This window comes from Miniopterus natalensis, chromosome X (genome assembly GCF_054644295.1).
Source record: "Miniopterus natalensis isolate mMinNat1 chromosome X, mMinNat1.hap1, whole genome shotgun sequence".
NCBI lineage: Eukaryota > Metazoa > Chordata > Mammalia > Chiroptera > Miniopteridae > Miniopterus > Miniopterus natalensis.
The window spans coordinates 70,895,909-70,915,505 of record NC_142103.1 but is presented as its reverse complement, the minus strand read 5'-3'; the positions used below and the strand labels follow the sequence as shown (position 1 = coordinate 70,915,505).

The 19,597-nt window shown below is 45.0% G+C and overlaps 1 protein-coding gene across 3 annotated transcripts in view; it reads right to left on the bottom strand.

The window, feature by feature from the left end:
• Window positions 1-19,597, bottom strand: part of PFKFB1 (6-phosphofructo-2-kinase/fructose-2,6-biphosphatase 1) — a 59,828-nt gene that overhangs the window by 14,062 nt on the left and 26,169 nt on the right. For all 3 annotated transcript variants that reach the window (XM_016220610.2, XM_016220606.2, XM_016220608.2), the window contains exons 2-9: window positions 18,535-18,660; window positions 15,231-15,324; window positions 14,324-14,390; window positions 13,392-13,466; window positions 11,437-11,493; window positions 9,328-9,449; window positions 5,320-5,527; window positions 2,442-2,588 (exon numbers count right to left, since the gene is read on the bottom strand). In XM_016220610.2, the coding sequence (XP_016076096.2) occupies window positions 2,442-2,588; window positions 5,320-5,527; window positions 9,328-9,449; window positions 11,437-11,493; window positions 13,392-13,466; window positions 14,324-14,390; window positions 15,231-15,324; window positions 18,535-18,660 (896 nt within the window). The remainder of the gene's footprint in view (window positions 1-2,441; window positions 2,589-5,319; window positions 5,528-9,327; window positions 9,450-11,436; window positions 11,494-13,391; window positions 13,467-14,323; window positions 14,391-15,230; window positions 15,325-18,534; window positions 18,661-19,597) is intronic.

The following is a 19,597-nucleotide window of genomic DNA, read 5'->3' as shown; positions in this document are numbered from 1 at the left end:
TAATGGTTTCAGAGTGGGCCTAGGGGAGATACACTCTCCTTACCCAAAAAAGAAATTGAGAGTTCAGACACTGTCCCTCAGGAGCATATGAGAGATCCAAGTCCACTGAGAAATTCCAAGAGTGAGGTGGCTGTTGGTAGGGTAGGGAAGTGATGTTGAGTTTATATGTTTTCCTTCTGGTTGTGTGGATTCCAAGGATTAGAGCTTCCTGTAGGGGAAGCAGCAGGCTCTGGTTGCCGTCTTTTGAGCAATCTACCAGGTTTCCCTTACGGGTGAGGTTCACCTCCGCCCCAGCCCACAAACAGCTCTGCATTGTCAAACTTCTCCAACTGACACTGCCCATGGGAGAAAGTGCACCCTACAGGATGCACACAGTCCTTCCAGATTGGCTTTGACTCTCTATTCTGAGGCATTATGAGAACCTGTTGCCTGTGGAAATGGTCACTGATTCCCTGTTGACTTCAGAAAAATTGCCTAACCTCTCTGAATTTTATTTTCCTCATTTGCAAAATGAGAATTACAATTAGCCTCCAAAAACGTTTTGAATATTAGAGGTAATATGTGCAAAAGGGCCTAGTACAGGATGTACAAGGCACATTTTAAAGACTCAATCAATGGAATGAATTATTAATATATTATTGATCATGGAAAACACACCAGAAATTTAGGCATCATTCTAAATTCTTGCTTCATCCTCACCCACAGCCTCATTACCGAGTGCTGAGACTTGACCTTCTAAATTCCTCTCAGATCTATCCCCTTCTTCCCTCTTAGTCCCCACTGCTACAGCCTTAGCAGCTGTACACACACACACACACACACACACACACACACACACACACACACTACCCTCTTTGCTTAAGCTATTCTCTGCTTGGCACACCACTCCAGATCTTCTCTGCCTGGCTCCTTATTAACCCTCCAAGTTGACACTGACATCGCTTCCTCCAGGCAGATCCTGGCTGGGCCAGATGCCCTGCCCCAATGTCTGCCACCCACAGTCTAGCCTATCAGAGCCTGTATTGCACACCCTCTTTGGTACTCCTCTGTTTATTCCTCTGTTTAACCTGTTTAGCTGGAAAATCCAGTGAAGACAGGAACCAATCTCCATCTCCAGCAAAATCTGTTTCAGAGATTTTGTGAAACAAAGTAGATATCAAATAAATGTTTACATCACATGTGTGCCAGAAACAAACCATAACTGAACTCTTAGGATGAAGAATTTACATATTTTCTTGCATGTATTTTATAGCAAATACCTGTGATATGTAGAACAATGCTATATATCTCTTTTGTAAGTATGTGCATCGCTGTGCACCTGTAGTTAAGTACATATGCATGTATGTATACACACACATACTTTTCTGTATTTATAGAGGTACATTTAGTAGGCAAGCAAGTTAACCTACCTACATTCGAGTTATCTACACCTGTGGTGAAGCTTTTACTTTGGGGTCTAATGATCATAACCTGTGTGCTGCTACCTGATGTCAGTGATCTATAGTGCAGGTGACACAATGGAGAGGAAACAGTGCTTTTTCAAAGAGCTCACGGGAAACCCTGACCCTGAAGAGAGATTGCCATGTCATGAGGGTCAAATGACATATTTTTCAAGTTCCTCGTTCCAAATCCAGTGCCACTACTCTGGTCCATCACACCCTCACCTCTTGCTTGGACTAATGCAGCCATCTCCATACTAGTCTACATGCTCATTCTGGCCCTCTTCCTACCTAGTGTCTACACATGACCAGAGTGGCCTCTTTATTTTAAAAAATGAGAATCGCATTCAAGCCACTCCTCCTTGACTTAGACCACATCAATGACTCCTCATTTACAGGTCAGCATCCAAATCCCGCAACACGATATTAAAGCCCTATGAGCTGCCTTCCTTCCCAGCCTTATCTCCCTTATCTCCAGACTTCATGATCACTGTCCCAGCCTCTCTGCTATTCTATCCTCAGTTCTCTGAACATGCCATGCTCTCTTCTCACCTCTAGGCCTTCACATGAGCTGCTCCTTGCCACCAAAATCAAATTTCTTCCCTCACTCCCAGTCTGTTTCACCTGTTTCTTTTCTTTTCTCACCTCTACCTTCATCTAGCTTTCCTTGTAAATCTCCTACCACCAAGTGTTGTCAGGAGTACCCTCATCTTCTGAGCCTCCATAGTCCCTTGTATTTCCCTTCTTACAACACTTTGTCACATGACATGTAGTGTCTTATTTACTGTCTGCACTTGGGCTCCATGAGGGTAGAGAACTTGTCTGTTCTGGCCTTCACTGGATCCTCAACACACAGAATAGTGTCTGGCACATGGCTGGTTGTGGAGAAATGTTTATTGAATTAATTAGGTTACCAAAGGAGCAAGAGCAGAGGCAACCCAGGGTATAAGCTCAAAGACAAGCCCCACCACCCGTCAGGAAACCCATTCCCCTACATCTCACCGCATCAATCTCATTCAGGGCCTTCCACTGCTCATAGGGGACGCCCAAGGCCTCGGCTGTCTGGATAGTCCTCTTCATGTGGCTGGTCCACACTTTCAGGGAGCTGATGCCCTGGGACTGAATGAAGTTGGCCAGGGCATAAGCATACTGAAAATTGGGGAGTACAGGTGAAGAGAAGAGGGGAGAAAGAAAGAGATGAAAGAAGACAGGGTAGCCATGAGAATAAGGTCAGATCTGTCACAAATGGTAAAATGATGATGAACAAACAAGAATATAATTTAAATGTTTCCAATTTATAAAAAGTCATATTCTTTCTCATGTGACTAAGGATCAAGGGAATATAGTATGTGTGTTTGTGTGTGTATATGTGCATGTTTCTTCACTGAAGCTTGCTCACTGAACCCCCTACACAGTTACTCATTCACTCAAACAGTCCACCTCTAACATTTGTGGAGACTGGGACAAGAGTACCTATGGAGGCACTCGGCCCACACTCCACCTCCCTTCTCTTCATGCTTCCATCCTTCACTCATAGATGGCTTGAGGGGATAAGCCAGTCACATGACCAAGTTCTGTCCACTTCGTATCTTCACAGATGCCCCTGATCCACAAAGAGTGACCCTTTGGCCACCTCTTCACCTAGGGGTGAACATTCCTGTGATGTGGCCTGTTCTTAGGTGGACAGACTCTGGGATAGGGCCACACAGGCACTGGAAACAGACGCTAGACCACAACGGCAGGGATTTCTAGGGTTCTGGGTACTCAGAATATGGTCTAGATGTGGAGTGGTGGGATTTGGGGAATATTTCTTTGAATCTGAATTCTTATTGCTTTAGTAGTGGTGCTGGTACCCAGGTTCTAAGGGGATTCAAACATGTACCAAGTGCATGTGGACCTGTACTGAGTACCAGGGTGTCCTGTTCTCAAGACACAGCCAGTCCAGTGAGGGAAACAATGACAGCACCGAGAGAAACCACGAAGGGCTGTGGGAGCCCAGATGAGCAAGTGATTCACTGTCCTTCAGTGTATAGGCATGCTATTAGTCACGGATGGTGTGTGAGGAACACCTGCACAAGTGCACAGATACAGGCACACATTGATATGTACAAATAAGGGCACTGTGTACACACATTCTAGTTACGGCTTCTGAGTCAGCAGCAGTCAGTGTGCTCTGGTGGAAGGAGCCCTGGACTGGGAGGTAAGTGATGGGGGTTAGACTGCTCCAGCTTCCTCACACAGTCTCCATGTGCCTGGGGACATGTCCCTGACCCTCTCTGGCCTGGGATCTCCTGCCTGTAAGATGTGAACAGCACTAGCTCACCCAGCCTGGTCTCTGCGAGGGCAGATTAGATAATGGATGGGGAGCACCCAGAGCACTCCCTGGCACACAGTAGGTGAGAGCTACTGTAATTGACGTGAGTGACAGTGGATGGGAAAGTGCAGGGTGCACTGTGCCCATGACTGTGAAGGCTGAGGCCAGGCAGGGGCGTGTCCATGCTCACATTTGTGTGGAGGGAAGCATGCGTGTGGAGATGACCACGTGTCCAAACTGGGTGCTGAGCTATGAGGGCAAGGCCGAGGCCAGCCCAACCAAAGAGACCTCTGGCTGCAGGTGGTGCCTGGAGGTGGGAGTGATGCCTCCGGTGGCCTCTGACTCTTCTCTGAGGAGTGAGAGAGGTGGGAGCCAGAGGTCAGAGTCCACCTTGAGAGGAGGTTGCCAGTGTGAAGGCAACAGAAAGAGAGCCATGAGGACGTGCCTTCTGGTGAGGTGACTTGCCTGTGACACTGCCACCGCCACAGTGGGGATGCTAAGGGGCAGGCAGGAAGGCCTGGTTTTCAGTCCTGGCTCCTGCTGTGTGTGTGTGACCTGGGACCACTCTCTGCTCCTGTGTGGGCTTCAGCTTTGTCATCCCTAGGCTGGTGACAGTAATGCCCACCCCACAGAGCTGCTGTGAAGATTAAATGAGGCCACAGGCATGGAAGCAGATGGTGTCATGGCTGTGCAGTGTCTAATGAAAGAGGGTGCTCTTTCCTTCTTGCACCCCACTTCCCACTTTCCCATCCCCAAGAGATTCCCCCCAGCAAGCTGTGCTAACAAGCCCAGGCACAGGGCTGAACACTCAGGAAAACGTGTCCCTTTATTGAGCTGGCACCCAAAATGTGCAGGTCACTCTGCTTGGCTGGATAGAAGGGACTTGTGCCATAGTCAGAGATGGGCTAGTAGTGGGATAGATGGAGGCCAGGGCATGGTGACCTGCCTGGGGGCTGGAGGGACAGGGGAGGGCTTCCTAGACCAGACCAAGGAGCAGGAACTGGACCCTGGAAGGGGGTGTGGAAGGTAGGGCAGGAAAGAAGCACTAACTGGTGGGAAATAAGTGCTGATAGTGTGATGACCCGCAGTGGGGTGGAGGCGGTATAGCATCAGCCCTGAGTAAGGGAGAAGATGGATTCAAGGGTGGGGCACCTCAGGGTCCCTGTCTGTGCAAGTGATAGTCACCAGCTTACAGAGGAAGGCAGCATAGGTGGGGAAACTGCACAATTGAAGGCACAGAATTGTGAAAAAGGTGAGAGGCCCAGTCAGGCAGGGGTCAAGAGTGCTCTTAATGCAGGGGCTGGAGAAGCAGCTAGATCTGGGCAGGCCTGGAGTGCCAGGTCCAAGCTCTCAGATTTGCAGCTCTTGTGGGCACATGATAGCCATTGGAAGATGGCTCAAGACCGAGTGGCTGACAGGGCAGAAGAGTGGGAGTGACCAAACCCTGCTTCTACCCTGTAACTGAGACCCCCAATCCTCAAAACCCAGGCAGTGGTCACTCTACCCCCCTGTGGCCCCCCTGGTCCAGCTCAACCAATGCCTCTGGGTACATGGGGCCCTCCCTACCTGCTTGCCCCGAGCTGAGAGGCCAGAGTCACCTCCGATGCGGCCTCTGAGATTGAGTTCACTCTCACCATGCCGGCATAGGTAGATGGAGCGGGGTGTGACGTGGATGTTCATAAGATAGTAAACTGTGCGGCTCTGGATGTGGTCCTGCACTCTGTTCACCATGTAGCGCGTGCCCACGTCGAAGATCTTAATGTAGGACAGGTGGCTGGGCCAATCCAAGCAAGAGCAAGTGCAATTCAGGGACTGGTGGTGGAGAGGCTAATCCCAAGAGAAACCCCAACCACACACCCTGCCTTCAAGCCTCCTCCACAACCCAGGTCTCATCTACCTTTCCTCTAACAAGATGCCATGCCTTGTCTTGTTCTAGGTGCCTGTTCTAGAGACTTGGTTCCTGGCCACCTTCAGAAGCTCCCTGCCTGCTACCATTTCTGTCTGTGTCCTTTTCTCAGTCTCAACTTGAGTCAGACTGTCTTTTCACCTTCACTTATCATACTGCAGGCATCTGGGGTTCTCCCTTCTGTGGTTCACACTCCTGACATACTTGGAGAAAAGCAGTAATCCTCTGTGTCCCTGGATACCTCCAACATCTCACTGGCAGCTCCAGACTGGTCCACTCCTTCACCCTTTCAAATCATGAGCTGAGGTCTGCCTCTCTGTTCTTTGAACTTCTGCTATGATATATTGTACTTGACACTATAGGCAGTTACCAGATTGTGTCTGTGTGTGCTTGTGCCTCTGTATGTCTCTTTCCTTACTCAAAAAGGGGAGGGAGTTGGGTCTTTTCCCTATCTGCCATGCAGTCAACAAACACACCCCTGTCTGTTCTAAGCATTGTGCTTGGGCCGAGGAGTCAGCATTTACTCTTTGGGGGCTCATAGGCCAGTTAGGAATATATACTTAGAAATGCATGATCAATGCTCATCACCCATTCCACAGTCACTAGTCACTTACTCTAAGGTGTGCCAAGTGCCGGGGTGTGGAAATACAGAGGTGGTTCAGAACATCAATGGGGAACTTGTGGTCCTTGCTTAAAGCCCCCTTTTAATCCCCTCAATTCTATGCTTTGTTATAAACTAATAACTATAAACAGAATGATAATCAAATTACTCAATAACCTCTTTGCAGAGGAACTCGAAATGGGGGACTTTGACTAACCAAAAGACTAGAACCATGGAGCAAGACTTCTGAGGCACCTGCTGTGCCAGGCATTAATTCCTACGTTGTTTTATTATAAGGAGTTCAGGGTGATCCCTGGAAAGAGGTGGGGGAGGCTGGGGCAATGGGGTGACACACCAGCAACCCTGTGTGCACAGTAAAACCAAGTGAATGGAATTAACTGCACTAACCCAAGGCAGGTAAGGTAGTTACTGATGAGTTGGGTTTCAGAAAGCCTCTCTGATATTCCTAAAGAAAGCCTTTCTATCTGCACCATACTCATCATGCCCATCCCTGTCACTCATGTCCAACGGTTCCCATAGGACATTCATTTTTGTTGAACATGTTGGGGGCTTCTGGCAGGGAATGTAGACTTCAAAGTGCATGAATCCTCATAACAATCCCAGGAAGCAGAGATTATTATCTCTGTTTTATGGGTGAGGAAACTGAAACAGAGAGAGGAAGTGATTTGCCTAAGGTCAATTTCTCCAAGGACTCTCAGAGCTTAGGGGTAGAAAATACATGACACAGCACTATTGTCTGCTTACTGTCTGTTCCTGACACTGGATTCTTGGTGGCTCTAAGAGAATTTCCAAATTCCTCAGCTTAATCTGACATTCTAGGTGCCTTCACACACTGGTCCCACTTGGCCTCGCCTTACTGTCCCATGCCTGTGCTCAACCTCTCTGTTTCACTCTAGCCTTCACGCCATTGCTGGAATATTCTCCGTACTCTTCTACTCTTATTCAAATTTAACTAGGCCATTACAAAGTGCTGTTCTCCTTGCTTGAAAATGTGTTCATTGCCTGGTCTCCAAAGTTGAGCTCCTATGCATCCATCCTTCAAGAGCTAGTACATTCACTCTCTCTAGGAAGACCTCTTTGAGCCCAGGATCATGTGAACTCATTTGGAGGTGCTTCACACTGAAAGTATTATAGTAGCTAATACCCATCCCCACCATGTATAATTTAAAATAAAAATTATAAACTATATTACAGTATAAGGAGGTCCTACCAAGTTCTGGTTTTATTTTTTCTATTTTGACTACCTTGATGCTGGAAATATAAAATATTAAAAGATTTCAAGATTTATTTCTTCTTTTTTTGGTAGCCTCTGCCTTGCTGGTGCCCTAAACACATGTATAGTCTATCTACTGGGTAAATCTGCTCTTCTAGACCTCTTCCTCCAAGCTGGGCTGGGTCTCCTTCTCTGGGTTCCTCCAGTCCACTTGTTTTACCATCCTCACTACTCTGATCAACTGCATACTCATTGTCTTCCCCAACCAAATGGTCATTCTATCAGAGCAGGGACAGACCTTCCCTCTTTGGGTCCCTAGGGCACAGCTTAGGGCTGGGCCCTGAGGCATGGACTATAAATGTCTGTTCATGGAAAAATGATTAAATAAAGCCAAGCTTCATGCCCAAACTGATTCATCAAATACTAACCAAGCACCTGCAGGAGTATAAATTGAAGGCTAAGGGCTTTCTCGGTGCCATTCTTTCACTTCAGCTCCTCCCCTTCAAATTTCTTTCACTGTATGCTGCTAGCCCCTATGCTGCCTTTGTGGAAATTTGAAAAGTTACACTTTCCTCAGGGCAAAAACAGCCCCACTCTAGCACACATGTTGGTGAGAAAAGCAAGGATACCCTTGACTTAAATGTCCTTGCACAGTGAACAATCTTCACAATTGTACATAAGGTCCTGCCCCTTGTACTGAGTATCTAAGCTTCATGTGACACTTTTTATGACCTAGGGATGTGAGAAGGGAAGAACCAGGCTGGAAGTTTGAAGATAAGGGTTTGAGTATATATTCTGCTGCTGGTTAAATATGTGGCATTGGGTTAGCCCTTGCCCTGCTCTGGGTCTCTGTTTCCCTATCTGAGGAGTGAGGCAGTAACAACGCTCACCTCTTAGGACTTTGGTTAGACAAAACTGAAAGGATGTTCTTTAAACTTCTTAGGGTAGTATTCACTGTTTGAAATCTCCTTACCCTTCTCACTTGGGTTTCAAAGAGTCTCAGTGACTCTGAGAGTCTCTTCTCATCACAACTCATTTTGCCAAAAGGTTGGACTCTGGGAACACCCTATATCTAAAATTTACGAGTTCCCTGTACTGCCACCTAACACCTCTATCTTTATCTAGTATTATGAATAAAAGTTTCAAAACTTTCATGTATCTTCCCATACTTCAAGGCACTATGGAAGCTACCTGAGGATAGAATTCACCTCTCTTGACCTTATTTACACTCCCTATGTACACCACAGCCCAGAGGGACCAAATACTTATTCATTGATGAGGTATACGTGGGCATTGTAAGAAGAGACATGGCTAGGAGATAGAATATGTGGTTAGAATCCTAGCTCTACCATTGACTTACGGTGGGAGCTTGGGCAAGTGGTTTCAGCTCTCTAAGACTCAATTTCTTCTTCTTGAAAATTTATGGTGTAAGACCTATTTCATTCTCCTTTACAGGGGTGCTGAGGGGATTCAATGAAACAAAGAAGGTGAACATGTTTGGAAACTGAAATACCATCCATGGGTAAAGAACACATTTAAAAAGTAATAGCAACAAAGACAGGAGGGAGGCTTTCTGCTCCCCCCGCCAAGAGAGCAGGTCCCTGATCTGTCCATATTGCTCAGGAAAGCACTACTTCAATCCTCTTGTAAACACCTTACACATAAATTAATAATTAGAGATAGGAGGGCCCTTGAAAACAAATCAAGTCCAGCTTCCTAATGTTACAGATAGAGAAGTTGAGGCCCAGAGTGGGAAGAAATTTCCCTAGGTCCTACAGGATATCAAACAGGGCTAAGGATCCAGACCTGGACTTTGGGGTTCTTGGCTCTTACCTGTCCAGTTCGTCATCCAAGGGTTGGTAATTGAGCTCATAGCATTCAATTCTTTTTAGAAAGTCTTCCAGAACCTTTTCTCGGTCACAGTCTATGTAATCAGGGCTGCCGAGTTTCACTTGCTGGGAGAAGGGAGAAGGACAGAGGGACCGTGGGAGACAGAGACTCTGACAGTGCCCTTGGGAAGGGCCTTTAGAGATCACTGAGTACTACATCTCTTATAATAAAGATGGCAAAATTGAGACTTGAAGAAAGGGTCTTGCTCAAGTTTATGAAATGAGTCAGTTGAAGAAAATCTAGACTGTGTGATTCTTTATTACTTATATCTCTGTGTGGTCAAACAAGATATGTTACATTATATTCAATTCTAGAGCACACACTTTTAGAAGGTTTATAAGAGGACTGGAAATTGTAATGTGAGAAATGGTTGAAGAAGAGGAACAGGAGATCTTGGCCAGGGATTAATGGCTTGCATGTATCTAGTGTTTACTGGGAGAATATGGCATGTTGGCTTTAGATTTCTGAAGGGCTAGCATCTCCAATTCCCTTAATACCTACCTTCTCTGCCCATCTCAGTGATCACTATCATCCACTCAGTCATCTGAGCCTAAAAGGAATCTGGGAGGCATCCTAGATGTGTTCCCTTCTAAGATTCCCCACCTCTCAGCAGGCACCAAAATCCTCTCCATTTTATCTTCTAAATATCTCTTCAATTGGCCTTAATTTTCTCTTGTCTGAATGTTCATGATACATTTGTGACTTATCACTGTCTAAAATCTTGTTACTTTTGATGTATTCCCCATACTAGTAGCCAGAAGGGTATTTCTAACATGCACGTCTGACCATGGAATTCCCTTGCTTAAAACCTTTCACCATTTCCTCATATAATTTAGGACAAAGTATGAAATATTTTAGTGGCTTGCCCTGATTGGGCACCAAATGATTTTTTCATCTTCGTCTCCCATTACTCCCCTATTCCTCCACACACTTTGCTTTAGCCAACCTAAGCTATTTACAGTTCCCTGGAGATGCCACACTTGGTATATGCTATTCACTTATTTCCCATTCTTTGCCTGCCAAACTCCTATGCATTCTTCAAGATTCAGGTCAGCTATTACCTTCATTGAGAAGCCTTCCTGATATACCCTTCCCCTCCCATGCAAAGTTAGATCCTCAGCACTGTGCTCCCACAGCCTCCTTTATTCCCTCCTCTTAGCATTGATCTCACAGAATCATGTCTCTTTCACTAGACTGTGAGCACAAGAGCAAGACTCTTCTCCACCCATTTCTGTCTCTAATACCCAGAATGGCTCAGCGCAAGTATATGGATTCATTTTCTGTTGAATCAATAAATGGGTGGGTAGATGGATAGATATAGAGGAAAAAGAGGGATTGGACATGTTCTGTGCCCTAGAGGCAAAAAGAGGACCAAATGAGTGGAAATTACAAGGAGGCGGATTTCAGCTTGACTGGGCTGCATTTGATGAAGGCAATGAACCTCTTGTCACTGGAGGTATGGAGAAAAAGCCTAGACAAACATTTAGCTGAGATTCCAAGTATCTGATGGAGGGTTGAAGGAGATGACTTTTAAGGTCTCGTGTGTCCCTGAGCTCCAATAATTTGATGAAATAAGAAACAATAAGATGTGATAAGTGATCTAGTTCTAGACCACATGCCTAGAATCTAAGAGCAGTGATAGCTGTGATATGATTTGTGGGGCAGAATAAGGAGCTTTTAAGGCAGATAGCCAAGTCTGAGGTCTAGTCCCAGTTCTACCTCTTTCTGGCTGTATAAACCCCTGACAAGTCACTTCTCCTCTTGGAACCTCAGTTTCTCGTTTCCAACACTGAAGCAATTCCTGACATACAGGTTTGTTGTGAAAATAAACAATGAAAGCTTGGAGACTAGTGCATATTAATAACTCTATATATGTTGGCTTCATTTAATTTCATAGGAAAATTGTAGGCCACAATTGTCAGAGAATGTTTCCTATATGAAGTGGGAGGAGAATATTGGGGGAAAATGCCTCCTTTAATCTTATAGAGCTATTTTTAGGCATGATCCAAGCCTAAGGCTAAGTAAGGAGGAAAGGTAGCTGGGGCTCCTTACCCTGATGTTCTCTGCAATGATGCCAGGGTCATTACAGATGGACTCAATAAAAAACACCTATAAGAGAAACAGAAGAGAGATTTCCAGCAGGGAATTGTTTGATAGGAGCTTGACCCCTTCTCAGTGGCTCTGAGTCATCCCTAGAGGCATGTATGACAACATAATTTCATACAGTGGTGCTTTTAGGATTTAGAGTTTTAGGAGGCAGATTGGCTCTAAATTGAATGGCTCCAGATTGTTGCTTTGCATTTTTACTGTCTTTTAAAAAGTGGGATCCTATAAGTAATGTCTACAAAATAAATTAGGTTCTTAGAAAGACATAATGCTCCAAGAGGGATAGACAGTCTTTTGTAAGTAGCATGCTAAGGTAGTGATGGGGATTTAGTTCACCTGATACCATTTCATCTGAATTCACTTCTTCTGATGCCAATTCATCTAATTAATTCACTTAAAATGGTCATTTTCTGGAGCAGCTCTGTTCTTTCTTTCATTGCATAGAAAATTTTTAAAAATTCCCCTTCACTGTTTACACCCATCTCCCCAACCCCTCTCCCCTCTGGCAATCAACAGTTTGTTCTCTGTATCTAGGGGTCTGTTTCTGTTTTACTTATTCATTTTTTTAGCTTCTACAAATAAGTGAAATCATATGGTATTCATCTTTTTTGTCTGACTTATTTCACTTAGTATAATACCCTCTAGGTTCATCCATGTTGTCACAAATGACACTATTTCATTCTTTTAATTGTTGAGTAATATTCTGCTGTGTATGTGTATATATGTATATACACATTCCTCTTGGAGCATCATGTCTTTCTAAGAACCCAGTTGCTCTCTATATACCATTGATGGACAACTAGGTTGCTTTCATATCTTGGTTATTATAAATAATGCTGCAATAAACATAAGGATGCATATATCTTTTTGATTTAGTGTTTTTGTTTTCTTTGGATAAATAGACAGAAGTGACATTGCTAGGTCACATGGCAATTCTGTTTTCAATTTTTTGAGGAACCTCCATACTGTTTTTCATAGTGGCTGCACCAATTTACAGTCCCACCCACAATGCATGAAAGTTCACTTTTCTCCACATCCTCACCAACATTTGTTATTTGTTGGCTTTAAATTTTTTTAAATTGATATGAGGTGGGGAGAAAGAGAGAGAGAGAAACATTGGTGTGAGAGAGAAACATCGATCTGCTGCCTCCCTCACATGCCCCCATCAGGTATCGAACCAGCAATCCGGGTATGTACCCTGACCAGAAATCGAACCCACCACCTTTTGGTGTACAGAACCACACTCCAGCCAACTGAGCCACACCAGCCAGGACTTCTTGGCTTTTTTATGATAGCCATTCTAATTGGTGTGAAATGATATTCATTATGGTTTTGATTTGCATTTCTCTGATGATTAGTGATGTTGAGCATCTTTTAACATGTCTGTCTGTCATCTGTATGTCTCCTATGGAGAAATATATATTCAGGTCCACTACCCCCTTTTTTAATTGGATTATTTGTTTTCTTGATATTGAGTTGTATGGATTCCTTATATTTTGGATATTAACCCCTTATCAAATATATCACAACTGTCTTCTCCCATTCAGCAGGTTGTTTTTTATTCCCCTTTTGTTAATGGTTTCCTCTGCTGTGTCTACTGGTTTTTAGTTCTTATATATGCTTTTTGTAGTGGTTCTATCTCCTTTTTCCTCACTGCCTCCCCCCCCCCCCCCCCCGTGTCAGCCTGTCAGAAATCATCTTCGTTGCTAACAAGGCACCTCTCCTTTCCTGTTCTGTTCTGTTTTGCTGCTTCTAACCATGATCTGGAAAGCCAGCTTAACCAAATTAAAATGTTGAGTCTATGGTAGCTGAGTTGGGATCTATGAGTCCTCTGGTTTGCCTTTCTTTGGGATTTGTGCTGGATCAGTAGGCTCTAGATAAGAGTGGCAGTGTTACTGTACCTTGTAACCATGTTCCTTAGCAAACTGCAAAATCAGTGACCGTCGTTCTCTAGTAGTGTTGGTGGCATCAAAAACCTAGAGGCAGATGATGAGATTGGTTTACTGTGAGTATGGTGCTGATAGAATGCCTACTCTTTGACCATCCCTGTGTTTAGCTAAGTGAAGTGCTACCAGGAGGGGGTAGAACTTGGACTGGGTGATGAAAGATAGGAAGGATTTGGAACTGGCCTATACCAATTTTTCAAGTACTCACTGAGCCCCGCTATGTACCCCAACATGTAGCAGACTCTGTAGGTATAATAAGACAAGAGACAAATTGTAGGTTTTTATTAGGGTTATTATACATGGGAAGTAGCTGAGCCTTAGAGGGAGGATTTGCCTTAACCAAGGTCACCAAGAGTTGCTGACAACAGAGCTAGAACTGGTTTCTCAACTCCTAGGTGAGGATTCTTCCTTCCCTATCACTTTGGAGCTTTTTAAGAATAGGAAGCAACTCCCTATCCCCAGCACCTTAGATGGGACAATTTGCATATTTGAGGATCTTTTCTCCTTTTAGAACTTGCAAATCCTATCTCAAAAGTCTATGAGATTAAATTTACTAAGATGTTTAGGTAAATCTCAGAACTCAAAAATGTTTAACTGTAGTTTTAAATTCTAGTTGAGTGGTAGGTATAGTAGTTAACAGTGTAGATTCAGGAGATACACAACCTGGATTTCAGTTCTGTCCTGACACATTATATACTGTGCCATTTTGGGAAATTATTTAATCTCTCTATGTGTCATTCTTCTAGGATATAAAATGGGGCATAATAACAATACTCATCTCATGAGGTAAGGTGGAATTAAATTAATATGTACAAAGCACTTAGAATAATGTGTATGAGCTGTTCTCCATCCCAGCAGAAACCCTAGGGAACAATGCAGATCTTTACCGCAACATGACCTTCCCCATGGCTGAGATAATCATGGACATCCTTCAGGGCTGCCAGAGCAAACCTCCTGGAAAAGATGGAGAAAGAAATAGAAAAGGCCTATCCTCAAGATTGGTTCCTCTCATTTTTTTTTTCTGTAGTATCTTTTGCACCATCTCTCAGATGTCCTAGATTAAATTATTCACCTATTAAACATCTACACAAGATATCCTATGTTCTAGGCATCATGACAAGCATAGGTGAAAACAACTCTGTGTGTACATCTTAGGGGCAGGAATAAAGTGGCATACCCAAAATTGTATAATGACAGAAGCCATAATATTAAATAAAGGTTCCAACCCTTGAGCTAATAGAGCTCAAGCTGAACTGGTTCTTGAACCCAATTAAAGTCTGAGTATATGGTTCGTGAAGTAGAAGGCATTACTGACATGGGTAACAGTGCAAAGCACAGGTATGACATTGGCAATGTATTTATGGTTTTGGTAAAAATCTATTTAGTGATTACTCTTTTCAAGGTTCTATTATGAGGGCATGGATCAGTAAATGAGACACAGGCTCTCTTCTGAATGTGCTCAGTCTTGCAGAGGAGACTTTGAGGTTGAATAAATGAGTTGGGAGAGACTGAAGTATGCCAAAGTATTGAGACTCTTGTCTCAAATGCTAGACTGAGAAGTTTCCATTCTTTCCTGTTAGAAGTAAGAGCCTGTTTAAAGTTCTTAAGCAGGGGATGGCTATGACTAGAAACAGGCTTTGGGTAACATAGTAAAAGGGCTGTCTGAACCATCCTTTGAAAGTCTAGAGGGCCTCCTTGCTAACCCTAGTGGCTCTGTCTCAGTCCCTCATCATCTGAACAAAGCCTTCCCTCAGCCAGGGGGCAGCACAGTTCCCTAAAATATTAGGTACTTACTTCCTGATAAGTTGGGCCTCCATATTGTCTGGGAGAAAGAATTCGTAGTTCTTGTAGCTCACTGCCTCTCGTCGATACTGACCTAAATTAAATACTGAAAGCAGGGAACATTGGTGAAGAATTTGGGAAGTTCTCAGTAACAAAAAAACATGTCCTTCCTGGGAGAGATTTTAGAGGTAGAAGAAGGTATAATTTGTACCTACATAATGTGCTTATAAACATTCAAATTTTGGCTACCAGATCATTTACTGTTTGCAACAATCCTGCAAAGTGGAAATCACCATTTCCATTTTACAAATGAGGAAACTGAAGGTCAAAGATAGTAAGTAACTTTTACAGTTAATTAGTGGGGAGCTAGGATTTAAACCCAGGGCTGTTTGGCTCCTAAGCTGGTTTTCTTTCCACTATTTTATTTTATTATAAACTCCAACACTTTTCCTGCCCCACTCCACTGAAGAGATAAAGAAACTGAGATCCAGGGAGTAAAACCAATCACTAAGAGTCAAACAGTGAGTCAGAACTAGTATGGGCTTGCTGAATCGTAGTCCAATGTTATTACATTTTTCTGTATCCCGACAAAGAATCTAAATTTATGCCTTCTCTAGGCCATATTTCCCATTTGTGAAGGTGAAAAACCAGAGAGGAGGGAGGGAAAGGAAAGGGGGATAATAGGCAAAGAGGTAATGCAATGTTTCGTTCATTCAACTAATAAACATTTCCTGATGCTCACGCCGTGAAGCAGGACGAGCTTTGGGGTCTCAGAAATGAACCAGATCTGCGTGATAAGGCTCTCAAAGAGCTCAGAATCCACCAGGTAGGACAGAGAGTAAACCAGTAAACAGAGAGCTCTCACCCAGTTTGTTAAGTGCTCCGACAGCACCATGCAAAAGAGTAAGGGGGAAGGAAAGACTAGTTAACGTGGGGTGACCTGAGGCTTCTTGCAGAAAGCAGCATTTGAATTAATCCTCTCAGGAGGGCAGGCCTTTTACAGGTGGGCGTGGGGAACAAAGACATTCCAGGTAGAGGAACAGCTTGAGCAAAGGTATGGCAATGACAGAAGGCAGGACATGTTTGGGAGAAGGTGAGACAGTCCACTGTGACAGTCCTTGAACAACAGCTCCCTGCTAACACATTTCTTGAGGCTGTAGGATTGCCTGAGGCTTGAGGTCTGCTGTTGTTGAAAGCTATGGCTTTGATTAGCCTCTGTGAGAATGGAGTGGAGTGGAGCAGGCACACTAGGGCAGAGACCCATCCACGTCTGAGTCACGTGCCCCTACACTCAGAAGGGGCTCCTCTGAGCCTGCAGGCCTCCAGGACTGCTCCTTCTCCCCTTCCCTTCTGCAAATGTCCGTCTCCCACAGCACTCAGCTCAACCATACCTCATCTGGAAGCTTCCACTGCCTTCCTGTCTGTAACTTCCTCGGTGAGGCCCTCAGTACCCTGACCTGGGATTCCTAGGTGACATGAAGTACTGTTATGCATCCCAACCACACGGAGGACTCTTCAAGCACAGGGTACAAATCTCATCCGTTTTTGCATCTCCAGTGCCTAGCACGGGTTTCGGCACATGGAAAAGCACTGGGAAACCCTTCACTAGGGAGTCAGAGAAAGTACATGAAGGGAAAGAAGAAATGGGCGAAAAAGGGGAGGAAACTCGGGGGGGGGGGGAGGAGCGCAGATAAATAGGGTGTTGGGATGGGCCAGAGAAAGGAGAGGAAGAGAGTGGAGAAAAGGGGAGTACAGGGCCAATGTGGGCTTCTTTTCCCTTCCCACGAGCAGAGCCAAGCATGAGCCCTGGCACAGTGAGCGTCAGCCTTTGGAATCATGTGAATGTGGGTTCATATCCTGGTTCTGTCACTCATTGCCCATGTGCCTTTCCACAGGGCACTTCACCTCCCAGGCATTAATTTCATCAGCTGTGAAAGGATAACAATAGTTCCTCCTTCCTGGGGTCTTGGAAACTTGAGACTAGATGTGAGTTCTTTGAGGACAGGAATCCTCCCTCACTTGTCCCTGTTAGCCTAACATCCAACAGGGCCTGGGCACAGCTGTGTGCTCACAGGTAACTAATGCTTCAGTGAGTCAATGATGCCTAGGAGACCTGGAGAGCCGTCTAACCACTTGCCTGGTCTACAAGTAAGGGAGGACCATGGCCCCAATAAGAAATTTCAGCTGTGTTGATTTTCCTTGAAAGCACCAGCATAGCCATCAGGGACTCAGTGGAAACCTTCGGCAGGCTCTCTAACATGTACGGTTTGTATTCTGAATTGCGTATGCTGTGGGGCACCCTACCTTTCAGTCTTTCTTCAATCTTGTCATCCTTGAGACAGAAATAGATGTGACCTAGTGCCCTGTGCCCCAGAGGAGGTCCCGGGGAGAGACCCCGGCGCCCCCCCCCCCCCCCCGTGGAATCCGCGTTGGCACCGACAGGGCTGTTGCAGGCTGTGTGGGAGCCCAGAGGAGCTCGCTGCTCTGCGTGGGAACAGAGGAGTCAAGCGGGATCCCGCATACACGCCGGGGGACGGAGACATCAACTGCAGAGCCGGGAAACTGATGGCTGAATAGGGCAGTCAGCAGAAAAGAGCACACCGAGGAGAACGTGAAGAGGGACGTGGGGAGCGGGAGGGGGGTGCCGGCGGCGAGGGAGACCCCTCCGCAGGCGGAAAGAGGCAGGACCACTTCCGGCCCGGGAGGGGAGCGGGCGGCTCAGACCTCAGGACAGGCTGGGAGGGAGCAGACGCCTTCTGGACTCGGAGGGACGAGGTGAGCTAAGGTGCCGAGCTTTAGTAAAAACTGGGGCGCCCTGCGCTCTGCAGTTTTCACCTGCTTCACTCCTCAGGCTACCTTCATCCAAGTGTGGGTCCCTTCCACCTGTAGCTTCGATGTGCTTGATTCCATATGCTGCTAAGTTTTGAAGAAAACCTTAAGGTTGTGATGAAATGCTAAAATAATAATAATAATAATGTGTAATAAAGAAATAGTGATAAAAATAGTCTGCGACTCATAGAGTTGTTTTGTGGTCTTGCCAAAATGGGTTCCTTTAGGAAAGAGTTTTAATCTTACTGGTTTTCCTGCCTAGCACCTAGCATGCGGTTGGGCACAGAGTATGTGCTCAAGAAATTTTAAAATTTATAAAAGTGTAGTTGTAGTGGTAGTGGTAGTAGTAATAGTAGTAGCAATAGCAGTAATAGTCCATATATTATTAATTATTGAGACTTTCCTAGTACTGAGGCATGCTACCTTACTCTGTTTTCAGCCACTAGCCTATAGGGGGCCTATATAACAAAAGGTTTAAGAGGCTTACCTTTAGTTGGTGTTCCTATCCAGTTCAGATATCGGGTGAGCTTCGAAGAGATGTAAGTCTTTCCTCGAGCGGGTAAACCCACCATAATCACCATTGTGGGGGAATTGGTAAACTGGGGTATGGTTGCTGGAAGACAAACAGAGCCTCAAAAGCTTATCCCCAGATTCACACAATCTCCTGGTATCAGCTCAGGGATGTAGAATTGGAAGGACCTTCTCTCCCACCTTTATAACTACATAAAACCCCCTGGAAATTGCTACTTGACTACTCTTGAATTCATCAGAATACTGAGATTGCAGTGCAAACAGCTAACCCAAAATCTGTAGAGTCAAGCATCTGCAGGGAGCAACAGTGCCCAGATATTTATCTTTCATAGATACAACTGAACAACATATAAACTCATAAGAAATTCAGCTAAAATGGTTAAGGAATTGCTAAATGTTAGCTGTGGGCTAGTGTAAGAATGTGTAGACCCTGGGGTGCAGACATAGGTGGTTTTGCATAGTCTTGTAGACTTCCCTTAGGAATTCCACCAAGTGCTGACAGGGAAGACTGAGAAGAACCCGAGAAAGATATCCTGTTCTGGCTTGGGTTGGGAAACAAAACTACAGCCATTGCTGAACTTTTCCCCAGCCCATTCTCCCTACATACCCTATGGAACAAAAAGTCTTAATCATCACAGGGAAAGTCAATAAAACCGTAGCTTGAGAGCACTGGTGGAAATTCAGTGAAGCTGGTAGAGAGGAGTGGCCAACACCACTGAAACTCTGCCCAGACCAAACTTCTCTATCTCTGCTAAGGAAAATAAGCCTCAATCTTCAGAGGGAAGGGCAACACGAACTGAGGGCACTGGTGGAAACTCAATACAGCTGGAGAAGAAAAATGGGAAAAATTTTCTAATCTAGGAAGAGTAGGAATACGTAGTAAGCCCACCATTATATTTAGAGGGGGGGCAGGAACACTTGGGAAGGTTACACTTCCAAGACTTAGGACAAGCCTGTCTAAGACTTAGGCTTAATCGGAATAGCATAGAATGTCCTTAGTCCCCTATTACCCACTACCA